This window comes from Aricia agestis, chromosome 10, assembly GCF_905147365.1.
Source record: "Aricia agestis chromosome 10, ilAriAges1.1, whole genome shotgun sequence".
NCBI classification, from domain to species: Eukaryota; Metazoa; Arthropoda; class Insecta; order Lepidoptera; family Lycaenidae; genus Aricia; species Aricia agestis.
The window spans coordinates 8535394-8556105 of NC_056415.1; the positions used below are offsets into that span (position 1 = coordinate 8535394).

Genomic DNA, 20712 nt, shown 5'->3' on the forward strand with positions numbered 1-20712 from the left:
TCTAGCAACCGTGGTGGCGGCTACTGTATCGTTGGGACTGTTTCCATTTTATTGAGACTACCAAAATAACAACATTGATGTTCGTAGCTATAAGTCCATAAACATTAATAAGGTAACACTTTTCTTTTGTGTACAAAATATTGCCTGTTCCTTGCAGGAGAATTATTGTACGCCTAACAAAGGGGTATGAAGATTTTTGTATGGAGCCTGGCCGACCTACTGTCCGCTAAATGTGTTTTTTCGCGTTCACGAATATTTAAAAAAAAATGGATAGCTAACATCAATACAAACAAAAAATAATCTTGGATAAAACCGCGTAAGGTGTCACATTTCGAAGATATGAGCTACCAAAGTTGCAATATCTTATTTTGATGATATTAAGATTATTTTTTTGTTTGTATTATTGATGTTAGCTATCCATTTTTGAAAAAAATATTCGTGAACGCGAAAAAACACATTTCGCGAAAGTAGGTTGGCCAAAATCTTCATACCCCTTTGGTCGAGTTATATTAAAGCCCATCCATCAGCTGATCACGACCGAATTTGTGCCACGAATTTCCTCTGTGGATGAGTATTCGTAGCAACCAAGGTGCTACTAACACCTATTCTGTTAAGGTACTTATTGAGCTTGCAGTGCCCACCTGCCCAGTAAGGATTCTTAATTGATTCCTACCCAGGCCATGGTGAGCACTATTTCTGACAGTTTCTTGTTAAAGCCAGGAATTACTGCCTTGGAGTATTCAAGGCCAGAGGTCTTAACCCATTGCTTTCTGCTTAGTTCGCAAACCCATTCCTCGATCGCACTTGCTTTGTAGTACTGGGAGATATTCCGCAGACCGGTTCTGGGCCATATATTATGTGACTTCAGCCTCAAGCCTAGCCAGTTTGTCTGTGGTTCCGTTGCCAGGGACGTTACTGTAGTCCGGGACCCATACTAGGCGGATTTTGTTGCCCCTTCCTAGCATGTTCAACGGCGGAACAAGCGGATGGTAGCGGTAATGCAAAAGATAGAATTAGACTCTTATCTGGCGCTCAGGTATCGCTTCAAGCCCTGCCGATTGTTGTTGACGACGTGAGCGTAGTGACCACGATGCGGGCGGCGACAGCAGAGCACGCACTATCATGTTAATGGTACTTTTAAAAATAGAGGGAACTCTTAATTTACCATTCGGCACGAAATTATGGCCATACCTGGCACTCGGGTATCGCTGTGAGCCCTGCCGATTGTTGTTGACGACGTGGGCGTAGTGACCATGATGCGGGTGGTGGCGGTGGTGCGTGCACGACGACGGGCAGGGCGCGGTGCCGCCGTACCGACGCCGGCCCATCTCCGGTGACGTCACCGGACTCTCCGTTGACGGCATCGGTTTCAACATGCGTTTCAGGGTAGTTGAGTCTGAAATGGAAAAATGATTGAGTAAATGTTATGAAACTCTACAATTGTATACACGGCTAGAAACAATAAATAGAACGATATTTTTAACCCCCAACGCAAAAAGAAGGGTGTTATAAGCTATAAGGTTACATTTTAAGTACGTGAAAGTGTCTGAATAGACGGTGAACAGAATATAAGAAGGATTCTATAGATTCTAGATTGTCCTCACATAAAGCGTAGAGACATAGTTAAGCCTAATATTAAGGGGTCTTTGACAGTATTCTTGCGATAGTCAGTGTCCAAGTTAATCCTTGATTGAATATTACATCGTTCTTTCTTTTTTTAAAGAAAATTTATATCAAAATTTTACCGTACCGTAACATTTTACCAAAGGATTAGAAATTATAGTAGTTAGTATTTTCTTAGTATAAACATGTGAATAAACGTTTAACATCAGATTGTGTGCTTTTAACCCTAAGAGAATCCTCAATCATAGTGCATAATAAATACAGTATTATTGTTGAAAAAAACTGATAATAATTACCCATATTCATGTCTTCAGTGCTCTTGGACTTGGTGCGACGTGAGCCGGAGGTGTTGTTGTTGATGACGTTGTGGTTGTGCATTGTGTGTCTGTCCGATTCGCGAGACTGGAAGAAAATAAAGCACAATTGAATTTTATATTACTTTTCATTAGAAAGACAGATAGATTAGCTGTTATGTTATGATTGGGCGAAAAGGAACGTTCAGCCTTGCTTTTAAAACCAACACGAAAATCGATTCTTGTGTTTTATTAGTTTCTATAGTACTGGAGCTTTACTTATATCTCCTTTACACATAAATAAAACTGTTAATATTTCCTGTAATCCTACGGGGTAATCTACCATCTAAGCACCATTGCTATTCTTCTAAAAATATTATATTATTAAGTAGTAGTTATGTGAAACAAAATATTATGTTCTTCGGTATTTGATAGCGTTCAAAATTTTCACATCATATTTCTCTTACATCATTACTCTCAGAATCATTTGTGTGAGCTAGTTCAGCTGCACTTCGTTTGTCTTTCGAAAATTACTTCAATATTCACTTGCAGAATCATTCCTATCGCCGTAGCCTCCGTAGGACTTCTAAATGAAAGTGCCAGTTCCAGTTGCCAGTATAGTAGACACCTTCAGACTTATGGTGTTACTGCTGGTTGAGCTGCGCTTCGTTTATTTATAGAATACGAATATAAATATAGGTTATAGACGTTCCACGCGCCTTTGCCCGCATAAATTAGATATTTCACAGACAAATTAGTCCACAAAATAGCCTATGATCCTTCACGTGGTCTACTTCTTATCTATACCAAATAACAGAAAAATTCCACACTCCAGTAGTTCGTGAGATAAGCCTTTTCAAATAATTTCCCCTGTTTTTTCCACATTTTCCTCTATTTCTTCGCTCTTTTTTGTCTTAGCGTGATAAAATATAACCTATAGCCTTTCTCGACAAATGCATCTAACACTGAAATAATTTTTCAAATCGGACCACTAGTTCCTGAGATTAGCACGTTCAAACAAACAAACAAATAAACAAACTCTTCCGCGTTATAATATTATTAGTATAGATTACTCCAATATCACTTACAGAATCATTCCCATCCCCATAGTCCACGCTCTTGTTGTGGACGTGGTCCTTGCGTGTAGAAGTGGATGAGGACTTGGAGGTGAGGGTGCCGCCGGCCTGCACACCCTCAGACTTGTGCTCCTGGTGCTGGTTTGACTGCTCCTCGTTTGTCTGGAATATAATCTGATGATTGAGCGTCTGTAACGTAGCTAGTTTATGTTATCTGTAGTACTAACAACAAAGGAGCGTCCGTGGCCTAATGGGCAGACCTTCGGTTCGCACTCCTAGAGGGTGCAGGTTCGAACCCGGGAGGAGGCGTGTACCTATAAGATATTTTCTGATCTCAAGTACATAATACGGACACTCGTACGGTGAAGGAAAACATCGTGAGGAAACCCGCACATAGTTGGTCCCAGACGTATTCTTTCCTCTGGACTAGGCCGACTATGATGCGAGAATGCCGTATGCGCTTGGGCAACCATACGGACATTTAAAAATCTTGTCCCAGGCACTACAGTATTTGAGGAGTGGTTACTTCGCTTTGAAAAATACTGTATAAATCATCCACAACGGATGTAAAGGCCTAGTACATGGCTTCGCATGGGTGGAATGTTAGTACCAAAATAACTTTTTCAGTATTTCTCTTGTATGCTTATAAACTTTATTTATAAACTATACTAATTATTTATAACTAAAATTCTTTTGAATTACTTTATCTTTTAAAAAAAACATAATCAATTCCAGTTTTGCACCATAAATACATAGAAAAGCAACTTTAATTTACATTATGTAATGATGATTTTGTTTCAAGATAATCTACAGCCTAATCTTTTTTTGATCAGAGCTATATTATGGAATATACCTCTTACAATATTTCTCACTTAGGTTCAGTTGAGGAGACACTAATTACCAAGATATTGACGACTGTAATAATTTAAGTAGGTGTGACTGAAATCGACTCTTTTATGACCATTTCACTGTAAGATATTAATCTTACACCAAAATAAGATTATCTCATGTTGATGGCAAGTGAGTACAGTGGTCTATAATAATAGTCAATACTAATAATAAAGAAGACGTGAGTGGAAGAACACAATAAGGAACATTTTATAACATACGAACAATTACTAATTTTTCCCCTTCTATTTGAAACAAATCTTGTAACTTTTCTAATTCATCACCTTTCACATAAAACCCACAGTTTTTTTTTTCAAATAATTTTTTCGGTCCTAAAGCCCTACAAAAACGGCATTTTCATTGACATTTCTTACTTGGTTCTTCCACTCACATCTTTATTATTATTTATGTATACAGTGTGTAACAAAAATAAGTGATAATACTTTAGGGTGTGTACATGTTCCTTGTAGGGAGTTCACTGTGAAAGTAGCAGCGCTGAAAGACCAATTTTTTTTTTCACTTTTGTATGGGGAAACTCGTGACGCTCGGGCCCTTGCCCATACAAAAGTTAAAAAACATTTTGGTCTTTCAGCGCTGCTACTTTCACAGTGAACTCTCTACAAGGAATACTTACACACCCTAAAGTATTATCACTTATTTTTGTTACACACTGTATAAGTTTATTTTATAATGTTATGTATATCTATGAGATTAGTTTTGTGTTACACATAACACAAACATAATTACATTATTAATAATTATTATTTCTAAAAGCTTTGGTTACTTTACTTACATTGGTGCCATGAGTGCCGACCGAGGCGGTGACAGTTTTGGGAGCAGTAGAGGTGTTGGTGGTCATGGTGGACGTCTCCTGCGACTTGGTGGTGCGCGACGGAGCCTGCGTGTCGGTCTGACGAGCAGCAGCTGGAATGGTAGAGATGAATTACTTATTAGAAGAATTATTATCATTTATTTTATTTTATTTATTTAAAACTTTTTGCACGAAAGGGTCAATTCAGACCGCGTTGCGTCTAAATTGACTTTTATTGCACAAAGGCGGGTGGCGGGTCATTTATCATCAATACAAGATGGACTTATAATGCTAAACCGGAGAGACCAAGTTTTACTCGTGATTCAAAGACTACAATTAACTAAAAAGTACCATATCCTAGAAATAACAACATCAGCTAAATAGTTTTGAATACTGCATACAAAGTTTATATAAATACTTGCAGCCATTGCCTAGACGCAAAATGATGTAATTAATCAAGACTGTCTTGTTTTAAGAAATGGTAAACCTACCTGAATTTCAAGTTCAACTAAGATTTCGTGAGATACATCTGAAAGATGTATCTCACGAAATCTCACGAAATAAAGTTAACATTAAATTTTGTTCTAACCTAACACGAGTTTTTTCCACGACCTCATAGTTTCATTAGTTGCTAAGGAGTAACGAGGTTTTTATTCCGCTTGTTCTTCCGATTGTGCTTCAAGATAAGCACTACCTGCATGCTGGATCATGGATGTTTGTGCTTGGTAGGGAATTAAGTCTTTCATATGTACTATTCTGAAAAATTCTGATTAAACTTCACTTTAGGTAAGTTCGTTTACATAACTTCCTTCCTCTAGAATAACTTTCAGTGTTTACTCCTGAGTGTTTACTTGATATTTCTGCCAGAACTTACGTTTCGGCGGTGCCTGGTTAGCCTGCGAGTTGGCGACATTGTCGTAGAGCGAGGTGGAGGAGGTGGCAGCAGCGACCTTGTCCGAGCGCCCCGCGGCCGGCGCCTGGCCCTCCGTCTCGATGGCACGGTTAGTCGTCCTCGGAAGAGTTGAAGAACCTTCCAAGGGAAATGAGTTTTAAGGTGACGCCGCATTAAAGTAAAAAAACATGTTGGATATGTTTTAGATTGCTTGTTTATAAGTTCTTGTTTTCTATAAGAGGCCGGGCCGGCCTCTTATACGAGTAGAAAACAAGAAATGGAACAGCAAGAAATGGAAAGGGCGTAAGCGACAAAATGGTTTTTGTCGCGTAATTTCAAAACCATAAATATATTTCTTTTAAGCTAAAGTATGAGCAAATTAAAATGTTGGCAAAATAGGAATCCTTTTTTTAGAGAGGTCTTTTTGATTGATTATTCTGTGTTATAAAAGTTGACCAATCGTGTTATGCTATGGGTAATTCAAAGACAAAGACATGATGAATACTGACAATGAACTTTAATTTCTTAGCTTTAGTCATTGCTGAGAAAAATCGATATCGCTACAGCCAAATTATCAAGGCGTCGCCTTAATTGTATTCATATAATATATTATGTCACATTATTTTCATTACTGTATTATTAGGCTATGTAGCGCATAATTTAAATCTATGGTGTAGCGTATTACAAGTTGTTCTTGATAGTAATTAGTAAATTAGATTCATAGGCAGATGGCGGACCTGGTAATTAGGTCGCGTTATTTCAAACCCAGCTGACAGAAAACAAGTACGGTGAAAAAATGACATAATATTATTAATTTTACCAAATAACGTAGGCCCGCCGTCTGTCTATGAATCAATTTCTTCGATGGTATACACTATATTGGAAAATTCATAATAAGATTTACAAATTAAGATTTTTTTTTGACTCCCTGTTCGGAAGTCAAAACGTTGTCTTTCGGGAGTCGAGCCTTTAATACTCGTCATTCGTAATTGCGAGTATTAAAGGCTACAAATGTTTTCCAAGTTACGTAACAGTTACTATTGCCTTTCTTACACCTTTTTACGATGTAACACTGTGAAACTAAGAAAATTTAGTCTAAACTCTCAACTTAAAGAAGTGCCCAAGTTGTAGTTTGTTGTTTATATAAATAGGAAAACTTACGGTATCTAGGATCTTGAGCTCTGAGTCGAGAATACTGTTCTTGAGTCATGCAGGTGCACTGAGGTTCGCGGCCATACGTCAGGCTGTAAAATATTAGAGGTTAGCATAAGAGACAAAAAGGCACAAAAGTATAAATATCTTATATCTTTAAACGAGCAATTCTTTTATATATGTATAATATTTATAATTAATATTATTATATATAATTGGAATCTCGGAATCGGATCCAACGATTTTCATGAAATTTAGTATATAGGGGGTTTCGGGGGCGATAAATCGATCTAGCTAGGAATCATTTTAAGGAAATGTCATTTTATTCGTGTTTTATCGAATACCGAGCAAAGCTCGGTCAAATAGCTAGTGTATGATTAAGAGACAAGATATGGATATAATTATGATTCTTGTCCTCTTGTCGTCAATTTCTATTAGCATAAGATACAGCTAATAGAGGCAAAAAATATGTACAAAACTAGTTGATGCCCGCAATTCTCAAATACTCGTTTTTCGTGTCGGAACCGCTCGTTTTCCTGGATAATATATAAGTATCCAATCTCTTATCCCAGGACTCGAAGTTTCCCCTTATCGAATTTTAACAAAATCAGGTAAGGGGTTTCACGGTGAAGAGGTAACAGACATAGTACCTACCTGGTAGACATTTTCGCATTTTCGTATAGGGGTTCCAAAACTTATTTTGTCTACCGCCCACTTTGAGAAAAAAAATTTGGCGCCCCCTTTGTTTCACCTACTTTTGAATTAAAGCCTCTACACAACGCCTCCGTTTTTTTTTTTGGGTTCTACACCCAAAGGCCTTCAGCGCCCACAGGGGGCGTTATCGCCAACTTTGGGAATCGCTGGTATAGTTAGATGATCAAGCAACATGGTTTCCGTAAAGTTGAAAGTACATATACTCTTGCTGTCTTGTCAAGAAGACCTGTTGCTCAAAACAAAAGCTATTTTATTTTGACCCACTGCCTTCTATTCTCTAATTCTACTCTCTGGCATTTAACATTTACAAAATAAGTTCATGTCCTAAAGTGTACATAAATATTCCTTTTAGAAGCCGTTAGTTTCGATATTCATGAGGCAGATTGCTGCATACTAAAAATCTGGAAAATACTCCACAAAGATAAGGCACACCTCTGTTAAACCATGCTCGTATTTTTTGTTTGTACATTCACTATATTGCCTACAAAGAGCCTTATATTTTAAAGGGTGAGCGTGTTAAATGTTTATAAAAGTAATGAGGTATTTTTTACAATTAACTGATTATTATTAAACAAATAACATTTAGGAAAATATAAAGCTTTACACATGTAGTGTAAAGATTTACACATGGTGTATAGCTTATACACCATTTCAGAGTAATTATCGTGACTTTACACTCTAGCAAGGATAATATCATATATTCGTCTATAGTCTACACCTCTAATATGCCTATGAGCGATGTCAATTTTACAAGCTATAGACGGCTTAGCAATAATTGTGATAAACGTTTTTACGTGGTAGAGTCATGCTTCGGCACAAATGAGCCGGCTCGACCGGGAAATACTCACAGAAAACCGGCGTGAAACAGCGCTTGCGCTGTGTTTCGCCGAGTGAGTGAGTTTACCGGAGGCCAATTGGGCCTCAACCCTTCCCTATTCCTTTCCTTACCTCCCCTACCCTATAATCCATGGGCGACGGAAGTTGCTTTCCATCAGGTGACCCGTTTGCTCGTTTGCACTCTTATTTCATAAAAAAACATAGTTAATGGCCCAACGTGAGGATAGCTAACCTTTTTTTTTTCAAAATATTAATTCCATCTAGCAGAGTAGACCGTACATCAATATTTCGGGTCTTACATCCTTCGATACTGAAATTATATTCATCAATTTTACCTTGATCTATTGGGGCTGGCCGGCGTGGAGACGGGTTTCCTTTTGGTCTTGAACTTCTGCTTGCTGCCCGGCGGTTCCAGCTTCAGGCTGTAGCTCGACGAAGCCTTACGTGAGAATTTGAATGATGGTGACTAAAATCATAAAATGGCCGGCATGATGTTAACAGTTTTATCGACGGCAGTTTGCAGTTCCTCTTTGATGGTGCGAATGAAAAGAGGTCAAACTAGCAAGTGCTGAACCGAACGGAAAGTCGCCAACTTTAAATCTATTCTTAATTTAAAAAAAACATTTTGAATCGAGTGTTATATTTTTTTAGATTCATTCTAAATATAAAAATGTGATTTTTTTTTCCACAAAAGAGTTTCCGTTAAGTTACTTGCTCGATTGTCCTCGTTGAACATATTGTGTTACCGTTAGAATACAGTATACTTTAAAATGCACACTACCTTGGTAATCTGCAGATTCCCTGATACCATCCGATAAAGTGTGAGATTTTTAAATAAAAAGATTATATTTGCACGTCTTTACCTAGTTAGTTTGCATTCCCTTCCTTCGTAAAGGCCTAAAAACTTTGACTGAAACTTGTGAACGACTGTTGTTGTTTTGATTTGTTTTTTCTAGTTGATACGATGTTATATTTTATTAATGGAGTACCATTTTATTTAAAATTTATTAATTTATTCCTTGGTTTATGTCCAAAAAATTATATTAAATAATTCTTTACGACTAAATAATATGTTTTATTCAAACAAGATCCTATTTTATGTAATTTAATGAGAATAGTATAAATTTTTTGCACTTTAACTGACTCACCCAGATAGGTAATCTGCAGAATACCTTGTTAATCTGCAGTCTAACTGGTTTACGCACATTCGGTAACATAATATGCTCGATGCATACTTAAAATTATATTAATGTGATATTTTATATTGTAAATAATATAAGTTTAATTATATTAATGATTTCACAATAAAAATTTTGAAGCTCCGTTTATATAGCGTTCATGAAGCTTCCTACTTTACTTTCAAACGAGGCTACATTTTCTCAACCGTATCATGTTCGTGAAAAGTTTGAGTCATATTCTTTAAAAGTATTTTTAAGCACTTACGCAGCATTCTCTAAATTGCTTGGCGTCGATGGGCGAAGTGAAGTTTAGACCCCAGGTGTCGTTAGTCATGGGATCTTTCCAATAAACGAAGCATTCTGACGCCTGCCCGATCCTTGTTCCTATGAAAATAATGAAATTGATTAATTTAATAATCTTCAAAGGTATCTTCATAAATCAAACGCTGCAAATATCTGTTTTAGCGAGGGCAAGCTTTTGGCGCAACTAATACTAGTACAACAGTATCGAGTGAAAACTACGTGAAACTTCAAATTATACGTATTCTTGTCATAGTGAAAATTAATAATTATACACTTTCCTTGCAATTATTCCACTTTATTTGTGAATAATTATTAATTGAAGATGAATTTCCACCAAGAAGTGACAGTACATTCAATATCATATCTATAGTGAAAATTTACTTTGTAAACTTTTAGTTAACATTGTAATACCCATTTTCTTTCTATTTACTTAAATAGAAAGAAAATGGGTGGACTTCCAGAACATGTTTTTAAAACCCACATTCGCAGACGGTTTCGCATGCAACAGTCTAGTTTGAAAATATATTTTATTGCTTACGTTGGGAACTAAAAATATGGAGTGGGTCGGGGCGTGCATTTCGGTTAATTATCTGTGTACCATCTGATGTAAATATAAAACTGGGTTAAAGCGCTGGCCGGTGCCGTAACCGCTGTGTTATTGTACTAAGAAGTAATTGAATTACCATCGAGCTACTATTTATTTGAATCTGTAACGTGATAATGCAGTTTGTACCGACAAGTAATCAGTTATTATTAATAAAAATATTTACACTGTTTATATAATATATTATAGTTAATTAATATTTTGTCCTTTTAAAATAGCTCGCACGTTAGAAAAGTGGATATAGAAACAATTTTCTTTCACTATAAAAATAACTCTTTTAGCGTTGCTTCTTTCACAGTGAAAAAAAAAGACACTTACACACCCTAAATTAGCTATGTTATATTAGCACCCTGAATAACGTTTGTGCACACATTAATGTTTTTTAAGTAAGGATCGGATATGTGTTATTTAAAATTTCTGTAATACTCCGGGCACGCCAGTTCTATGAGTTTGAAATTGCCTGGCCACAGATACTCACCAGGCTGCAGTAGTCTAACATCGAGGATCTTGTCGACCTGGGAGTTGTAGGCGGTGATGTGGAACACGCACTCGGGGGAGTCCTGGATGCAGGTGATGTTCACAGGCACCAGGTCTTCAGACACCTGCTGCCACTTCACCGTGCCGGCGCCGCTCGCCGACACGTGGAATACCTCCGCCCAAAGTCTAGAAGTTGCCATGAAGTTAATATTCGTATTATCCAGAGGTATAGCTTTTCAAAAAAGAGTATAACATATTTTTTAAATCACAAAAAAAGTACAAAAAAAATATTCAAAGCGTTAATATTTAAAGTGTACACTGTACAAACGTTCTTTGTGAAAAGACAAGGCGCAAAAACTACCATTTGATCGTGATTATGTTTGGAAAATTTATTTCCTTTTACTCTTTCTTGACAGACTGTAAGATAAAATTTATGATTTGAACGATATGGAAAATGGATATTTAAATAGACTGTAAAGGATTTTAATGAAATTTAGAATAAAAATAGAGCAGAGCATATAAATGGTAGGATATAGGTTCCTTTCTGTTGCAAGATTTCTGCAAGATATTCTTTATATCATAATGTCACTTTAAAAATTATTAAAACTACTATTTGTCCTAAAATACAATGAATTGTTTTGGGTATGAAGTGATATAGTATAGATTAATATAATAAGTCCTGTTTATCTTCTTTAGTGGGGGCTATTAATAACATAATATTAACACTTCCATATTATTATTGAAATCAGTATCTATAAAATTTAAGTAATCATCAAAAACTAGCTGCAGTTTCCCTATTCAATAAAGATAATAAAGTAATTTCTAGTGTAATGATACTATAATTAACCCTCATTCTAACTCTATGTAATGGTACTCCCCACACCGGTTTCGGTAACGGTGGCCAGTTTAATTGAAACGCAGGAATAGTTTTATAGTGCCCAAGTGTGGGCGCAGTACACAAGAGCACTCTCTATTCCTTTACTCTCATAACCCAGTGGGACGGAAGACCGACACGACTGGCAAGAGATCACGCGCAGGACCGAATTTTACATGCCCATCCGACGCATGGATTATCTTACTTGTCAGACAATCAGGTGATCAGCCTGCATTGTCCTAACCAAATTTGGAAATAACATGTTTCCATCGCGGGATTCGAACCCACGACCTCCGGAGTCGAGAGCCACGCTCTAACCACTAGACACGGAGGCGTTACTCTATGTATACATTTTATAGCAAGAGAAATGTATAAATGAACACAATCGTAAAGGACATTTCGACTATAGTGTAACGCAGAGTATGACGGACATTTACTTTATAATTCAAATATTTTGAGGTCGTTGTAAGCGAAACATACTCCTGTACGGGGTCCATCACATATGAAATTCAATACATATTTTAGTAATGGTTGTAACACTGTGCGAAGTAATTGCAACGTTATACTGAAAATATTAACTATAACCGAGTTTTATAATAAATAGGAGAGGCAATGGAGTTTTAGTTTTGTGTTAAATCCTGTTTTTAGGGTTCCGTACCCAAAGGCTAAAAACGGGACCCTATTACTAAGACTTCGTTGTCTGTCTGTCTGTCTGTCTGTCGCCAGGCTGTATCTCAAGAACCGCTATAGCTAGACTTCTGAAATTTTCACAGATTGTGTATATCTCTTGCCGCTATAGCAACAAATACTAAAAACAATTAAATAGTATTATTATTTAAGGGGGGCTCCCATACAACAAACATGATTTTCTTAGCCTTTTTTGCTCGATATCAATATTGACAACTTGAAATTTTCGCAAAGGTCTTAAATATATGTTTACTTTAATAATTAATAATAATATTTAAATAAAATAAAAAATTAAGGGAGGCTCCCATACAAAAACACAATTTTTGGCCTACTTTTGCTCTATAACGGTACTTCTTCTTGTGCGAGTCCGACTCGCACTTGGCCTTGGATTAAATCATCATTTATATCATTTTTTCAGATAACACTGAAAACGTTACTGTTACAAGAATTAGGTTAAATTTGCTAGTTGTATAGTGTTAGGGTTCAATATTTTATCTTTTGATTTGTAAAATATGTCCAAAAATGTATTTTTTTTATTTACATTTTGTTCCCTTTTACCACTAAATCATTTTGAATTACATTAACTTAGATTTAAATTCCCAATAGCTGAACAATTTAATTTAATTCTGTCTCTAATATTAAGAACATAATATCTTCTTTTTATCAGTCAATTAAGGAACCCATTAAAATCAGATAACCTAGCCAAATGAAAAAGAATACTTTCGTACGTTACGTACGTATTGTAGTAACAGATGCTGTAGATCTCTTGCTTGCTAGATAAATTAAAATATTTACTTTTAGTTTTTGTTTGAATACAAATTACCCATTTAGACAAGCATAATATGATAATTTATTGTTTTATGTTTTGACACGTCTACATTAATTATTCTACCAATGAGTAGCAAATATTTTTATGTGATGATGCAATAACTGAATATCTCCATTATCTAATCAGTAATCTGATCATGAACTTTGTTTCGCCGTTTAAACGTATTCTAAAAATATCTATACGTTGATAGTCGTATTATTATTTATCACTGCCGAAGACAAGCTATTTCTCAGACCCTAGCCTGTATGATAAATTTAGAAGTTAGACTGGATTTAGATAACGATCTTCATTTTGAAAAAATGTAAATTATGAGAAAAGCCGTGAGTAGTGGTGCAATATCCCACCGTGGGATATTGCACCTCCTCATTCCCACGCCTCTGCTATTTACTAGGTACATACCAATAGTTTATTCAATAATACAATATAATCATCGATTTACCCATAACAACTCTTATAATACAAAAATATCCAATATCCTTATCCAGAAAACGCAGTATCTCCAAATGGGGGGTCGATATCAGTTTAGCTGCTTAAGCATAAAGAGATTACGGACAGGTTAAAAGACGACAGCTACACTTAAGACAAATAACCTACGTTATTCGCTTCGAGACGTCGCAGGATGCTCTAGGAGTTTTTTGCGATCTCTCAAAGGCTTTCGACTGCGTGCAACATAAAACATTGGTCAGGAAACTCTGTCACTATGGCATAAAAGGCACAGCACTCGCCCTCCTAAAATCGTACTTGTGAAATAGAACTCAGAGGGTTTTTTTTTATATTATAAAATTGTGTTCGTCCATATCCTTTTTTTGTTATTTTATTATTTAGATTTTTCGCACCAAGGATAATTGAAATAATATTATGAATTTTAATTAATTGTGGTCCATCACGCCATGGACACTTTATTAAGTAATATATATATATATATATATATATATATATATATATATATATATATATATATATATATATATATATATATATATATATATATATATATATATATATATTACTTAATATTAATATATAATCTTTTATGTGTTCGGTTGACACCTCCGTGGCTCTTTTTATGAAGCTTGCCACAGCGTCTCCATCAGTGTCAGTGTAATAGACACAGGTGTTACTGTGCCGGGATATGGCTACAACTGCATGAGGAACGCTGTCATGGATTGCCAGCTTTCGGGACTTGGTCTGTATGATGATCACCGAGGGACTCGTTAATCCCTGAGCTTCATGGATTGTGAGGACGCGAGAATCCGTTCCCGATCCATAGCCTGTATTAGTGAGGGCTGCTTTCTCCTCTTGTGTGTGGACAAGATACAGGGTATTTAGATCGGTTTTAGGTATTCTCGCTCCTGTATACTTCATTAGCTTAAGGGACCGCACAATTTCCTTCGATGAATAGATGTTATTATAGACCATGCTTAAGGCGTATGCCACATCCATTGGGCTCCTGTGTGTCCAAGACAACTCCTAGGTGATGCTGGTTACCAGGTTTGGACGAGTGTAATTAAGTTTAAATAGGTTTTCACGCTCTATAAACGGGAGTTGGTTAATATCTCCAATGAGGATGACATCGTTGGCGCCTGTTAACTGATTCGCCATGACGATTGAGCCGAAATGGTTCATGAGGGCCTCGTCAACTATCAATCTTTTGTAGGTTTCTTTTGTCCCATTTACCAGCAAAGAGGCCATGGTACGAACTTTATCTTTAACTTTGTTGCCAGTTCGTAGCGATAGCCTTTGCTTTAGATCCTCGGCTGCTTCGACTGTCGTTGTTATTATAACGTCTGTTTCCTCATTGAAGTTATTAATGATCCAAGTAGTCTTCCCACATCCAGGAACCCCATTGACTCACGAGCAGTTGATAGGTTTCGCGAATATATCCCAGTCCATGCTGGATTCGGGGTCCCCAGATAGGACTTCTGCCATTTCTTACTATCCTGTCTTCCAGCATTATTCTGGTACATTCCGCTATTACCACTATTGGATCCTCAGATTTTGTGATAAATTTGAGTGTTCCCGTGCGTTTTGTCTCATCCTCGTCCAGAATCACGTATCCGCAGTCAGCACTTAATGCCGCCATATACTGCCCTGTCATCGCCCCGGCAATTATTGTGGAGGTGACATTGTCGTATATGGCAGCTTTTGCATCCTCGAGTCTCACTTCTAACAGCTTTTGATTTTTCCGCTGATAGGCCTGCATGATCTTATTGCAGGTCAAGAGCTTTATGGTCTTATTTGCTCTTATTATCGCCTGGAACTCGAGGAAGGCATTTATTATATGATCTTCGGGGTTCTGGGCCAGTCTGAGTTTTGGCGGGAGCACTTGCCCGAGATCGGCCCTATATATTTTGTTTTTATTTGCCGGTGTTTGTGTAGATGGTTCCCTCAAAAAAGCCTCCATTGCGCCTGCCGATTTGTTTGTGACGAAGCCTTGATCCGAGAAAGGGTGTTTTTATCCTCGATCATTCTTTCACGATGAAGTACTTTTTTGATGGAGCCCACAAACGCTTTTAATTTGGCCGTTGAGTTTAGAGACTTCTTAATTTCATTTTTATCTCTCTCTTTCTCATCCTCTTTTTTGTTCTCCCGTGATGCTTGGAGTCGTTCACTTGCGGTGGATGAGTTCGCCTTATTGCTGAGTTGGGACGCTGCTGGCCGATCATCACGATTCTTTTTGAGGAAGCTTAGGTCATCCCCTCTGTTCTCGTAGACGATTATCTCATGATGTTCTGAGGCTTTTACTATTCCATAGTAATTTGCAGCCCTGCCTTTGTCCTGTCCTAGTGACATGGCGTCTACGCTGATTATGCGTGGGGTGGTACTGTGTCTTATCCCTATTGCTCCCAACTCCTTCAAAGCTGCTTAAGCAAAAAGATTACAGACAGGCAAGAAGACGAGATGTACACTTAAAAGATAAATACTTAACCTACGGATGCTTCATACCATGCCAATAAGCAATGTTCACTAACATAATATTTTTATACCTAAGTCGATATCCTTCTCCATACCCATCGACATCAGTTTAGTTGCTTAAGCTATACGTCTGCCGTCTTTAGCGTGTCTGTAATCTCTATAGATTACAGACAAGCTAAAAGACGGCAAGTACACTTAAAAGATAAATAACTTATGGACGCTTCACATCACGCCAATAACCAATGTTCACTAACATGCCATACCTAAGTAGATGTCCATCTCGCCGTCGGGAGTTCTGCCACGGGCTGTCCTCGTATCGGTACGCCTTGCGGAGGATGGGCGCGCACGAGCACGAAGATAACTTGTTGCCCATACTGCGCTGACCGCACTCGGCGCACGTTACTACGCTGCCTATGTACAATTACAATACATAATAATAACTGTGTAGTGTGTACAAATACAATAATAATAAAAAAGGCGGAGGAGGATGTGCGATCATACGCCAGTTCTTCTTGCCGGGGTAGTTCCTTTGCTTTTTGCCTAAATTAGTTTATCGGGCAGGAACCGTGCATTTTTTCGGCATAAAAAGTATCCTAATATAAGGTTCCGGGACTCAAAGTATCCTCATACCAAATTTCAGCAAAATCGGTATGGATATGAAGAGGTAACATACAGAGAGACAGAAAGACACACTTTCGTATTTATAATATTAGTATGGATAGTGTGGACTAATAAAAGTTGTGAGTAAAGTGGGAGCTTACGCCAGTTTTTCTTTCGGGGTTACTTTATCACAAGTTAATATACCTAGCGGAATAGAGAAACAAAGGCCTGAGCAAGAGATATGTCACTATCAGTAACACTGTAGTACAGAGTAAAAAGAGACGTGTGATACATGACAGCAGCACTCCATCATTTTTGACGTCCAGTCGGCACGTGCCGCACGTTGACAATTTAATCTCATAGAAATCATGTTCAATCATGCTTGTGTAAGTGTATACGTACACATATTTTTACACACAGATGAAACCAATTTCGGTTTTGTTTGACAGCTCGAGATTGTTGCTCTATTCCGCTAGGTATATGCTTTATCACGTTAAAAAAAATTAAACAAAAATATTTTTTCTATGCAACATTAGTTACATAATTGATAATATATATTTCTTATCTGGCCGTAACGTTCGTCAGTTATTTTGCCTGACAGGCAAGTAACAGATAGAAAAATGTCCGAAAAACAAACATGTTCCCTGGCCAGATGGTCAAAAAGTAGCAGATTTCTGTAATATAATATAAGAAAGAAATAATCAATTTTACAAATAATCATGAAGCTAAGAGTCTAAACTTTTAGCTTTATACAATGGCAATAATTTGCAGCATAAATTATTATCATATTTTAATAAAGCCTATTGTGCCGCCTACGTTTTGGTTAAACTTAGGACAATAGGCATGTTTTGGGCAAAATTACCAATTTACGGAGAATCAGATTTAATGCAACCCATATATACTTACAGAAATAAAATTCACATTGTTAGAAAAGATTTGATTTTGATTGGACTGTGGATGTATCTTGTAAAAAAAACAGTTTGCTTTGCTAGAATAATTAGAAGTTGAGGGTTACTAGAAAAGTACTCTCTGTATTTTCTTGGGCACGTTAGAACCCCAATGTCTACCCAAAACATGTTAGAACGAACAACTTTAGAAAAATGGCCTCGGAATGGAGATTAGCCTCTATATTTTCTGGAAGAAAATTGACACATGTAGCCAGGTCACGGGAATATAAACCGGGGCGCCAGCCGCGGGCGGCGACTTTAGGGAGTGACTAAATTGACCTGCGACATGTTTGGTCTTTTAAAAAATTTAATTGAATATTATAATAAAAATATTTAGAAACATGATATCCAGAATATAATGTTTGGCCACGATAATTGTTCAATAGTTCTTTTATGGCTTAGTACTTAGTAGAAATAGGCATAATAATGATGAGGATCAATGAACACTGGTTACTCATTATCTTCCACAATGAGTTACCAGTGTAAATCCAAATAAGGGGTTACAAGTGTACGATTTGTCCACTCTTACCAAGGTTTGATATGGCAATTGCAAGTGTCATGTCACTAAGCGATGTCCTAAGTCAAATTTCGTACATTTTTGATAACCAAATATCCTGAAATATTCAGAAAATACGGCAACTAAATGCTTACCCGTGGTCCCGTGATGTCACCAGGTGCCATCGGATCTTGAGAGCGAGTGCCCACGGTTGAGACTCTGTGAGCGCTGGGTGCCGTGTCTATAATGATGTTTTACACCTCCATGCTGCAAACACACTATATCTATAAACACATAATATTACACATAACATCTACATACATTTAACCGACGACAAACTTTACAAAGCGTTTATGTTCTGCATTTTTAAACGATAAATGTAATGATCGCAATTTAATCGTTAGTCCTTAATTTGTATATTTAATTGTACAGCCATTAAACACTGAGAAGCGTAAACACAATAAGCTCGTTTATATCAGAAGCGTTATACACAAATATTTAAATCTAATACTCACAAACTATAAGCTCGAAAACATTATCATGCGTTAAAATATATCGCGGTTACTTCACAGCTTCAATGTTATGGTTATAGAGACGAGTGAGATGTGGACACATGAGAGATGAAATGTACATGCATACGAATACCAAACGGACGGCAATCTGTGCAATATTTGCTATTTTACTTAATAGGCAAGTTGTCTCTACCTACTTATAAATGGCAAATGCCACCGCCAGCGAGGCTAGCGTTGACTCACTGTCGAATTCGTATATTGACGTTCAATTTATCAACAAATAATTCAAAACAAAATAAAATTTTAAACAAATTATAGTACAAAGTAGTTTTTTCGATAATGCCTTTACAAAATGATCGAGTTATCTCTATCAAACTATCGATATTCTCGTATTTCGATAGGAAGCCTTATAGAGCTAATGATGTAACTTTACACGTTACAACATTGTCTTACACGTTTATGTCCGCTCATGTAAGAAATTGTTATTACTCTGGATCCTTATTAAAATTGCTATGAAATAACATAGATAAGTTTGGTACCCGTTAGATATTATTTGACATTACACAGATAATATTTTAGTGTTAAAGTTTCTCAGGAAGGTAAGGGCTAGAACTGATCTCTTGTAACTTGTTATCTACGTTAGTAATATGTATTCAATCTTTTGCACATAATATATAAAATATTGATAAAACTCTACGTCTATATCACTCATTGTAGTAAAATACACACTTATCTACTCTCTAATGTTTTGGTAAAACCTACTTCTCTAAAATATATAGCACGTTTTCTGTGTTTGCTCATAAACTGTCTCATAAAATCACCAGATACTAAATTTCACACAAAATATCACCTTTGATCAAAGGTCACTAGCTAGCCACACAATAGTATGTAGATAATGTATGCTTAGATGTAGAGCATTTTATCACAAAATCAATATGTATATGTCTGTAGGTGTACCCTTAGTTAAACTTGACTTATTTAAAACACTCATTATTTATTTTGACAAAACGTGTACATGCAAAGGGGATTCGTAACGGTGCAGATTGTTTCAGAGTTAACATTATATTTTTGTTATCACTTCTCAGAAATTTATTTAAAGACACGAAATGTAGAGGGGAAACAAACACTCCAGGTGCAAATTAATTGAAAGGTACTACGAACCTCGAAATTGTTCCAATTTTGCGCAGAAAATTTAGCAGCCTCCACGCTCTCTTTAGCGCCCATACTTAACGGAGTTTATGTCACTCGAATGAACGATGACGATTCGGTTTCGATGCGGATGCTCTGATCGGTTCGTGACACTGTGACGATGTGCGCTACAACTGTGCTCGCCGGAGAGTCTGCTTTAACGAGTGCTAAATACCTCCTCCGTCGCTCGTTCACAACGCTATATAGCTAATAACGGATAGCCGGCAATCGTTAGTCGGGGTCGGTCGGGCGAGAGCTCGGGCGCGGCGTGTAAACACGGCCAGCTGGGCCGGAGCCGTTCTGCGGCCGTCGCAGCCCGAGACCGTCTCGCCGCACGCGCGCTTCCGATCGACCTCCGCAGCGCCTCGCGACCCACCGAGCGATCCTCCACCCCGGTATGTGCTAAAACGACACCGGGCCCCCGAGAATACGACGCTACAGCGCTGCGCACAATTCCACGAACCCGGCCGCGCTAGAATAATAATGCCCGCCTGGATGACACCGGCGGCCCCGTAAAACGTCGGAGCGGACTGGGTTGAGAGGAGCGTGCGGGGCAGATCCGCCGCGCACGGCCTGCGAGCACTGCCGCGCACCGGCCGCCTGCCGAAAGCCGAGACGCAGCGACGCCCAAACCTAGCGAACTACGCGACGGCCAGCGCCCATATACGCGAAAAATTACTTTATTTCGAATTTAGGCTCCGAAACGATATTCTAACGGGGCCTCAGTGCTCCACAGGGGAAAACACTCGTCGTTTAATACATGAGAATGTAATTTTACGTGGTAAAAGGAAATATTGTTATTAATGTATACTGAT

General features: G+C 37.5%; 1 protein-coding gene across 7 annotated transcripts in view; it reads right to left on the bottom strand.

The window, feature by feature from the left end:
* Positions 1-18440, bottom strand: part of LOC121731312 — a 160148-nt gene extending 141708 nt beyond the window's left edge. For 5 of the 7 annotated variants that reach the window (XM_042120699.1, XM_042120697.1, XM_042120694.1 and 2 more), the window contains exons 1-11: positions 18353-18440; positions 16418-16565; positions 10850-11034; positions 9730-9848; positions 8622-8752; positions 6745-6827; positions 5566-5721; positions 4674-4804; positions 3005-3154; positions 1920-2025; positions 1192-1396 (exon numbers count right to left, since the gene is read on the bottom strand). In XM_042120699.1, the coding sequence (XP_041976633.1) occupies positions 1192-1396; positions 1920-2025; positions 3005-3154; positions 4674-4804; positions 5566-5721; positions 6745-6827; positions 8622-8752; positions 9730-9848; positions 10850-11034; positions 16418-16527 (1376 nt within the window). In that variant the 5' untranslated portion in view covers positions 16528-16565; positions 18353-18440. The remainder of the gene's footprint in view (positions 1-1191; positions 1397-1919; positions 2026-3004; positions 3155-4673; positions 4805-5565; positions 5722-6744; positions 6828-8621; positions 8753-9729; positions 9849-10849; positions 11035-16417; positions 16566-18352) is intronic. The other 2 variants (XM_042120700.1, XM_042120695.1) reach the window with 1 other exon arrangement.
* Positions 18441-20712: the final 2272 nt, after the last annotated feature.